This window comes from Bos indicus, chromosome 3 (genome assembly GCF_029378745.1).
Source record: "Bos indicus isolate NIAB-ARS_2022 breed Sahiwal x Tharparkar chromosome 3, NIAB-ARS_B.indTharparkar_mat_pri_1.0, whole genome shotgun sequence".
Classification (NCBI taxonomy): domain Eukaryota; kingdom Metazoa; phylum Chordata; class Mammalia; order Artiodactyla; family Bovidae; genus Bos; species Bos indicus.
Window position 1 is genome coordinate 33,126,588 of NC_091762.1, and position 10,199 is coordinate 33,136,786.

Below are 10,199 nucleotides of genomic sequence, written 5' to 3' on the forward strand. Positions count from 1 at the left end.
AAGTTGCTGAAATGTCTAGAAACAGAAATTGTGTTCAGTGTGCCCACAACCATTTGGAGAAATAGTTTATGTTCAAAGGGGAGAACTGTAAGCTATTATCTCCAGGCTAAAATCAAGCAACAGAGATACACGTTGCGGAAAGGCTGCTGTCCTAGTTTAACAACTAGAGCGTGGCAAATTCCCCAGGCAGAGGGTCTGGCTCACGCCCCTCCCACTACGGACTTGAGATGTGAATTTCCTTTCTCTTTTTCCTCTCATATTCGCATGGATAGGAAATCTTACTGGATTGGAATGACCAGGCTGCCCTCACCAAACCTAATTTGGTCCTCGATTCTTCCTAATGGCTAAAATCTCAGCTACCAAAGGTAGTGTCAACTATTCACTGCAGAAGCAAAGTCTCCGAATGTCTTAATGACCATCTTCTTCTGACTCTGGGTGCGAAACTCCCATTACTCAGCTGCCCTTCTCAACCAAACAAAAGCTTAATTATCCCTCGCGGCCTGGAGCTCTTTCACCCTCAAGTGGGCACCTGGCTTACCTCTTGTCCTAGGCGCCCACCTGACCTACCACTCCATTCCTGGATAACGCGGCAGCCCCAGAGCAAGCCGCCGTCCTCCCCTCCCAACCTGCCTCCGCCTTTGACCACCTCGGCCCCGAGGAGCCTGCCTCCTCTCGCCCACCCAGGTGGCGCGTGCGGGGCGAAATGGGGAAGTCCCGAGATTGGGACACGGCCTCGGGGGAAAAGGGGTGCGGGAAAGGACTGCCTTGGCGGGGCGAGGGGCGTGCAAAATGTGAGCGCTCGTGTGACCCAGACCGGCGGGGAGGGGTTGGGCCGGGAGGCTCTCGGGGAGTGGGGCGCGCGCCCGCGCGGTGGGCCGGAATCCGGAGGGGACGCGGAGGGGCGGGAGCGCGCCCCGCGGGGGAGGGAGGAGGAGGGCTGAGGAGGCGTCTCCTCTGAGGAGCCGCGCGGACCGCGCCAGACCCAGACCGAGCCTCACGGCGGCGGCGGCGGCGGCTGCAGCTCAGCAACAGGCGGCGGGCTCGGCGGGAGGCGGAGGCGGTGAAGGGGCCGGGAGCGCGAGGAGAAGCGAGCCGGTCCCGCGCCGCCGCCGCCGCCGCCGCCTCTCCCCGCCGCATGGACGAGCACCTCAGCCTCCTGCGCTCGCCGCCGCAGCCCTCCGCCCGCCAGCGCGCCCACCCTCCGCAGCAGCCCGCGAGCGGCGGCGGCGCCCACACGCTGGTGAACCCCGGCTACACCGAGCCCGCCGCGGGCTCCGAGCTGCCGCCCGACATGACGGTGGTGCCCGGGGACCACCTGCTGGAGCCGGAGGCGGCCGACGGCGGCGGGGACCCGCCTCAGGGTGGCTGCGGTGGCGGCGGCGGCTGCGACCGCTACGAGCCGCTGCCTCCCGCGCTGCCGGCCGCCGGCGAGCAAGACTGCTGCGGGGAGCGAGTGGTCATCAACATCTCGGGGCTCCGCTTCGAGACGCAGCTCAAGACCCTCTGCCAGTTCCCGGAGACGCTGCTGGGCGACCCCAAGCGGCGCATGAGGTACTTCGACCCGCTCCGCAACGAGTACTTCTTCGACCGCAACCGGCCCAGCTTCGACGCCATCCTCTACTACTATCAGTCCGGGGGTCGAATCCGCCGGCCTGTCAATGTGCCCATCGACATCTTTTCCGAGGAGATCCGCTTCTACCAGCTGGGCGAGGAGGCCATGGAGAAGTTCCGCGAGGACGAGGGCTTCCTGCGGGAGGAAGAGCGGCCCCTGCCCCGCCGCGATTTCCAGCGCCAGGTGTGGCTGCTCTTCGAGTACCCGGAGAGCTCCGGGCCGGCCCGGGGCATCGCCATCGTGTCCGTGCTCGTCATCCTCATCTCCATCGTCATCTTCTGCCTGGAGACGCTGCCCGAGTTCCGCGACGAGAAGTACTACACCGCGTCGCCGTCGCAGGAGCAGTTCGAAGCGTCCAGTAACAGCACGTCGGGGGGCCCCACGGGAGCCTCCAGCTTCTCTGATCCCTTCTTCGTGGTGGAGACCTTGTGCATCATCTGGTTCTCCTTTGAGCTGCTGGTGCGGTTCTTCGCTTGCCCCAGCAAAGCTACCTTCTCGCGAAATATCATGAACCTGATAGACATCGTGGCCATCATCCCTTATTTCATCACTCTAGGCACCGAGCTAGCTGAGCGACAGGGCAATGGACAGCAAGCCATGTCCCTGGCCATCCTGAGAGTCATCCGCCTGGTGAGGGTCTTCCGCATCTTCAAGCTCTCCCGCCACTCAAAGGGGCTGCAGATCCTGGGGCAGACGCTAAAGGCTTCCATGCGGGAGCTGGGGCTGCTCATCTTCTTCCTCTTTATTGGTGTCATCCTCTTCTCCAGCGCTGTCTACTTTGCCGAGGCGGACGACCCCACTTCAGGTTTTAGCAGTATCCCGGATGCCTTCTGGTGGGCTGTGGTAACCATGACAACAGTAGGTTATGGTGACATGCACCCAGTGACCATAGGGGGCAAGATTGTGGGGTCCCTGTGTGCCATCGCAGGTGTCTTGACCATTGCTTTGCCAGTCCCTGTAATTGTTTCCAACTTCAATTACTTCTACCACCGGGAGACAGAAGGGGAAGAGCAAGCCCAGTGCTTGCACGTGGGAAGTTGCCAGCATCTCTCCCCTTCAGCTGAGGAGCTCCGGAAAGCAAGGAGTAACTCCACTCTGAGTAAGTCGGAGTATATGGTGATCGAAGAGGGGGGTATGAACCATAGCGCTTTCCCCCAGGCACCCTTCAAAACGGGCAATTCCACGGCCACCTGCACCACGAACAATAATCCCAACTCCTGTGTCAACATCAAAAAGATATTTACCGATGTTTAATATATGAAACAAGTGACATGCTGTGCTCAGTATTGTGTGGAACGTGCCCCCTTGGTCTGTGTAATGCCCTTGTTTTATACATTTTCAGACCATTCATCAAGGAAAGGACATGAAGAAGTGGAAAGCACACTTCATTCTCCCTCTCCCTACTGCTTCATACTGAAACAGGTGTCTGTTTTGCAAGTGGGCTGCATTCTCTCAGCTCTCCTTTCTTTAACCCCTCTCTCACTCTCTTAATATTTCAGCAACAAACTTACCTTAAACTTGATTTTTAGCACACGCTCTGTAAGAAAAAAGCAAAAACCAACCCCCCCCCCCAAAAAAAAAAAAAAAACTGTACATCCTGGGAGGAAATGAAACTGAAGAGCAGTTAGAATAACTGTTTAACCTCAGAATCAACAGGAGTTGTTTCTTTACTAAGTAAAGCGGGAATAGACTTAAAGGATGCTTCAGTTTGATGGACCCTTCAACATTGTTGAATATTTAGTTGAATTGCCAACACTGTGGATATTTGAATGAAAAGTCTATTTAGAACAATGACTTGTAAACCCACCATAAATTTAGTTGGTTTTCAACTGGAATTTCTATTTGGGCCCTCCCCCCTGGAATTTTAAGGATCTCTAGAACTTCGGACTAAGGGAAATGCCTAAAATGTCCTAATCTGACTAATTAGTTTAACTCTTTGGGGCTTGTTAAACCTTTTAAAAGTATTAAGAGTAACAGATTCCTGTGAAACTCTGTGCATTCCAGCTAGTATCTATCAAAGTCTAGAAACAGATGTTTTCAGCGCTGCTTAGAGAAACAAAAAATTTTTTCCTAATGTGTCTGAGAGATAAGCCTCTGCAGTATCACAAGAAGATTAAAGTGGCAGACACTCCTTCCAGCGGAAGTTACTAATTCGGACCCGGCTGATGCAGTTCCCATAGCAACCCTTGTTTCCCGGGAAACCCGAAAAAGGTCGTCATGGCATCTCTTGCTCTCTAGCCCCACCCCCTAGCCCCAGCCGTTTCCACAGTAACCTTTCCAGATGGTTCCTCCTTACATGATTTCACAAGGAAAACCACTGTTTGAATAAACCGCACAAATAAAGTTAAGTCTGAGGATTCGAGGCGGTGAAATGAATCACAAAATACTTTTTTATACAAAAATATTTTAAAAATCACTGACGTCATCCCATACTGACTGAATCGAAAAGGAAAATGTCGTCATTGGAATGTTACACATACACCACAATAGGCCGTGATTTGAATGAAATGCCAGTAATTGGGCAATCATTTTGAAAGATGCTTCTCTACTGTTTTCTTTCCCCAAGAAGTTTCAAGCCAACAAATGAAATTAAAAAGCAAATGTAAAAGCATTCTGCACATAAGCAAATGAAATGTTCAATCAGTATACCTGAAACTTTACTACAAGGAAACTTCAGACTTCCTCTTTTTAAAAAAAGTATCCAGATCCCACAACACTCACCATCACAGCCCTTGAAAAACTAAATATATTTGAAAAGTATAAAGGATGCATGCTTTTAACTGAGGGAATTGCAGATAATCAATGAAAAGGAGTCACAGGAAGTAACCAGACCTTGGGAAATACCTGCAAGTTTCAGCCATGTGCCAGGGGTGGCCAGAAGACAGACAGCATCAGGTGAGCACTGTGTGGGCTACTGGAGCACTCTCTTTTTCTACAGGGAACCAGGGGGATGCCATTCATATCTAGATTTGTGCTCACTTGCAAAATCAATAGGTTTATATTTATTACAGGCCAGGTGCCTTTTGAAGATCATTTATAATAGTTTTTCTGTTTGATGTCCAGATTGCCAACTATTGTTTGGTTTCTATTGTTTATTGCAAAAAAGTGGAGAAAAAAGTAATTTCTCTTCAGAATAACCTTCACCCAAACTGAGCTGAAAATGACTCTATTCCTTTTACTAACCTCCTTGGCTTCTGAACAAGCTGTTTCCCATGAAAAAAGGGTAAAAGGCAGACCTGCTGTTAGATTATTGGTCTGATTTCATTTACATAATTATGTAGTAGTATGCAGTAGTACAGTTCTCAAAACAAAGATGGATAAAATTGCAACAAGGGTAACATTTTATTTTAACATGTTATTTTATATACATTATATAAATTATACATTATCCACAATTGCTTTTTGGATTGATAGGTTTAACTCTTTTATCCTAGGGTAAATGAGAGTAACCCTATTTTTAAAGCTCATAAAATATTTTCAGGTAGTCAGAAACCTACTTACTTTATTATTTTGCATTTGAGAGAGTGAAAAATAATGATTAAAACTATAAGGGGGAAAGAGAAGAGGAAAGACAAAAAAAAGAAAGAAAGCAGAAAATCTGTGTACCTGTCATAGAGTCATTGTTCTTGTCTATAAGCTTTGAAATAAGCTTTATCTAGTTCCCTTTGCTACTTATTTGAGCCTTTAACATTGATCCACCTTTTGACCAAACGTTTGGTATTTTTAATGACCAGAAATTCTTTTAAAGACCCATTTTGGTGGTGATATGTTAGACACACAACAGTCATTACATAAGAATAATTTTTGTGTCTGTTCTTAAAAGATGTAAGCATAAAGATAAATGAAGTGCAGTGACAATTTTATTCAGTTATTCAGAAGATATAGAAACCCTGATAGTTCTATAAGTAAATTATGGTTGTGCTATAATTTTGGAATTGTATGGTTTTTAAATAACAGTAATACAAAGAAGACTTTTTTTTAGCCAGAAAAATATTGCTTTTGAGTCATGACTTTAAGGTAGTATTATTGCTTCTGGTCGCCATATTGTAAACTCCTTGAAGGTTATAGGTTCCCTAGTCCTGACCAAGTTTTGGCCTCTAGTGCCCGCACCACATGTAGCATTGTGTTTGTATTCAGTACATATTTGATGAGTGAATGGCCATTATGTTACAATAATGTTGTTTTCAGGTTTTTAATGAAGTGATTTATAGCATAAGTTCTGCAGTCATATTGCCAGAGTTTGAATCCTGACTCTACTGTATGACCTTGATCAAATTATATAATCTCTCTGTGCCTCAGTTTCCTTATTTGTACAATAAATATAATAAATAATACCTCATAGGGTTGTTGTAAATATTAAATGTTAATACAGGTATATTGTGTCAGAGATTTTGCCAGAGATTATATTACATTATATTATTTTACATTATTACATTATTTGCTAAGAGATTACATTATTATTGGGATCATTACTCACAGGCCTTATACCTGTGAGCCTTGTGAATGGTGTAAAAAACATAATCAGAGTCTTACTATTTACTTTATATAATAACAATAATAATTACAATCTGTTAAGGGTCAATCACATCTAGAACACTTCTCAACTCTGCAAGGTAAGTGGTATTAACCCCATCTTAGGAGGGTAAAAAATAGATGGTTAAGGCTAAGTCATTTACCCAAGACTTTGCAGCTAGCAAGAGATCTAGCATGATTTAAAGCTAGTCACTGTGGCCCCAAAACCCATGTTCCTTTTACTGAATGACTTGAAAGAGACTGAGAAAATAAATAGCTTATACTTTCAGATTTGACTTCAGCCCATGTTACTAATTAATGAATTCATGGAAAGATCATAGCCCCAGAAACCTAATCATTCAGTGTACTGAAAATTAACCCTTTTTAAACCATCAGATATTTTTAACCATAGGAACCAAATATGGTATTTAAATCAGATGAAGAGATTGACTTTTCTAGTGATAAAAGATTATTTTCTTACCCGACTGATTTATCTAGATTTAATATTAATTTAATCAGTCTTGGTAGTGATACAATGGTTATTAGGACATTATCCAATGGATAATGGATATTTTTCAGGTTTAAGATTAATTTCCTATTTTTATGTGTTTTACTCTACAATAGATGATAGTATTATGCAGATTATTATTTTTCTATCTTCTCATTCTTTAATTGGACTACTGAAGAACCATGCCAGAAAGTAGTATAAACATTTTGACTCTCCCTTGTTAAGAAAGGGGAAATTACATAGAACAAATGCAGGGAAACCAGAAGGAGATTGCCATTTTAACTGAAATTTGACATTATTGCCTTACTTAACCACTCCATGACTCTTTAAGAACTTCTGTGCTGGGGGGAAAAAAAAAATCAGGATATAGCTGTGTCCTACATAATAATTGTAGCCCCTTCCTCAAGGTCCTAAGGCATTTAGAAAATGAAATTGGATAGTGAATTGGGCTTAGAGCAGGATACTAAGGAGCCTCAGTTTACACATGCTAGTTAACTTTGTTGAACCACAGACTTCACTGAGCTCAGTTGCATGTCCTGGATGTTGAAAGGTATACCTAGGTCTGTATGTACAAGAGATTCATGGGAGGAGATGTGACTTGGATCAGTGCATATCCATCAGCACCCTGGGAAAATATATATACCCTACAGCTGGAGAATCCAGAGATAAAAACAATAGCATTATTTTATTTTTTATATTGTGTTTTAAACAGATATTATAGCAAACTTAAATACCCACCAACTAAGGTGATATAATCACAAATGACTACACATAACAGGAGTGTTACATTAATTATTTCTCAACTTTGAAATAAAATTTTGGGATTGAAATTTTAAATGCACAGTATGAAGAAATTTAAAGTTATGGTTCATTTACATAAAACTTATTGTTTGCCTCTTTGGCATATAACATACTCAAGTAATTGCTTTGCTGATTGTACATAAATCCAATATATATACTATATACCAATAGTCTATTCTTTTGAGAACCATAACTATAATTTCCTGACTTCCTATACATTTAAAATTTCAACATTTTCTACAGCAGTTCCAAGATCTTCCCATCTCTCAGCTGTGAATAGAAGTGCTAATCCCTCACACTAAGAAATGCAAAGAAGCACATGTGTCCCCCAGTTTGAAGACTCATGCAAACACTGTGAGATAGAAGTGAGGAGCATAAGAATGGAGAAGAGGATATTTAGAGATTGCATTTTAGGGTGGGATTTTTTTTCTTCCTGTTTTGTATTTGGCCTTTTAAACTAAGGAAGATAAAACTACTGCTTTAAAACTAATTTCCTAATGCCATTTGCAGTGACATGGATAGTCCTAGAGAATGTCATGCTGAGTGAAGTCAGAGAGAGAAGAAGTATCATATGACATCCCTTATATGTGGAATCTGAAAAGAAATGATACAAATGAACTTATATACAAAATAGAAGCAGACTCACAGACTTAAAAACAAGATTTTGGTGGCCCAGGGGGAGGGACAGTTAGGGAGTTTGGGATGGGTAGGTACACACTGCCATATTTAACATGTGTAACCAACAAGGACCTGCTGTGTAGCAAATGGAACTGGGCTCGATATTATGGATGGGAATAGTCTGGATGGGAATGGGGTTTGGGGGAGAACGGATACATGTATATGTATGACTAAGTCCCTTCACTGTTCACCTGAAACTATCAGCTATACCCCAAAACAAAATTTAAAAAACTACTAATTTCCTACGTTTCATTTAGTAATTTTATATATAATAAATCACTTTTTTTAAAATAACCTGCTGTAAATGGTTGATAGTCTTTGAGAGAAAGCAAATCAGAGAAGACAGAAAGGAGAGAAAACCACGCAGAGCCCAAACCGTATGGTTGTGACTCAGCCCTAAGCCTCCTGCATGAAAATGGCAATTGCCATATACTAGATAATAGTATTCTTTAAATGATTTAGACAGGTTAGAGCATTTCAGATATTTGTCTTTGTTTTCAGTGATGCTATGAATGAATTTTGTCTTTGACATTGTAAAGAAAAAGCATTTTGCAAAAAAAAACTTTTCTGTGGTTTTTCTCTTCTCTTTTTTTTTTGGTCGTGGATGTGTTTTTTCTTATATTTCAGATTTTGCACTATTAACCATCAAATGCTTTAAAGAAGTGATCTGAAAAAGAGGCTCCATCATTTTCTTGGGAGCCATTTTATTATTGCTGCAACCTAAACAGTGCAGAATAGGAACTCTTGTCCAAAAAATAAATCTTGGGATTTCTGATTGTTAGTCAGATAGCATTCAAGTGGACAAAAGATCACATTTCATCCTATCTAAAGAATGTTAGGAATAAATCTGTGTATGCAGGGCTCTGACTTTGCAGATTCAGGGATCATAGCCCCCATGGTGCTGGTAGGAAATGGAGAGATACTTTTTCCCTTCTGATGAGCCCCCAACCTCCCCTCACCTCTTCCTTGAGAGTATAAAGGCTCTGGGGAATCTCTATGGCGATTCCCCATTACCTCTTTAGAATGAAAGTCAGCATTGCGCCTGTGTGTTATAGGGCCATCAGCACAGCTCGTTCAGTTGTTTTCTGTTGTTTATTTTAAACTCCTTTCCTTTAAGAATCTTAAGGTTCTTATTTTTATACATTTAAACATTTCCTTAAATTAAAGCATTTAATTTGAAAGAGAAGCCCATGGGATTAATTTATTACATGCACACACTTCACCTTTTCATAAGTTATATCCTGTCCTATATGATTTTTATCTGTATATGCTTTTTATCTGTAGATCTAAAGTCTAATTCATTTTCTGACAATTAATGAATTTCCAAAATATTTGTTTTCATTCATATGTGCAGCATAAACATTTATAAATCATTTTAATTTTTTTAAAGCCTTTTAAAAGGAAGATTTATTGCCAAGTAGTCTCAGTGTATCAATATCTATTAATGTAGTAATTCAAAGAGAAGTGAATATATTCAGTCTATCACTGAGTTCTGTCATTTCACCTCCTAAATGTCTCTAAAAAAAACCCACTTTTCCATACTGCTGCCACCACCACTTTACTCCACATTCCTATCATCTCTATCCTGGATAAGTGTGAAGGTCTCTCATTTGGCCTTCCCACATTTCCTGGGGCCAATCTGACCCTTTCTCCACCTGGTAACCAAAATGATCTTTCTGAGACTCAAATCTAATTATATCACCTGCCTCTGCTTAAATTTTTTTCAAGATCTTTTTCTTGTTCTTAGGGTCTCATGTGTGTGCTCGGTCATGTCAGACCCTTTGTGACCCCATAGATTGTAGCCCATCAGGCTCCCAAAGGCTTAACATAGATATCAACGCCTCACATGATCTGGCTCAGCCCTCATATCTAGCCCTATCCTATACCTGTGTTCCTCCCCTCATTCTATTGTATTCCAACAACCCTGATCTTCCAGTTATAGAATAAGCTCTCGTTTTACCTTAAGCAATAGGGATCTTTGCAAATGTTCCCACTGCTAGCCCCTTCCTTCCCTCCTCACCCCATTCACTTCTATCTTTACTTCAATACTTCCTCCAAGTTATCTCTCATGACTCTGGTCTTGTCTAT

General features: G+C 42.8%; 1 protein-coding gene across 1 annotated transcript; it reads left to right on the forward strand.

Annotated features, from left to right (window-relative positions):
* The first annotated feature begins 984 nt into the window (after positions 1-984).
* KCNA3 (potassium voltage-gated channel subfamily A member 3) lies at positions 985-5,951 on the forward strand. The gene has a single exon (XM_019958199.2). The coding sequence runs from the start codon at positions 1,136-1,138 to the stop codon at positions 2,864-2,866; it is 1,731 nt and encodes a 576-aa protein (XP_019813758.2). The 5' UTR covers positions 985-1,135; the 3' UTR covers positions 2,867-5,951.
* The last annotated feature ends 4,248 nt before the right edge of the window (positions 5,952-10,199 follow it).

What these genes read in the sequence shown, in the direction of transcription:
- KCNA3 (XM_019958199.2), top strand. Translation starts at nt 1,136, where the DNA reads ATGGACGAGCACCTCAGCCTCCTGCGCTCGCCGCCGCAGCCCTCCGCC.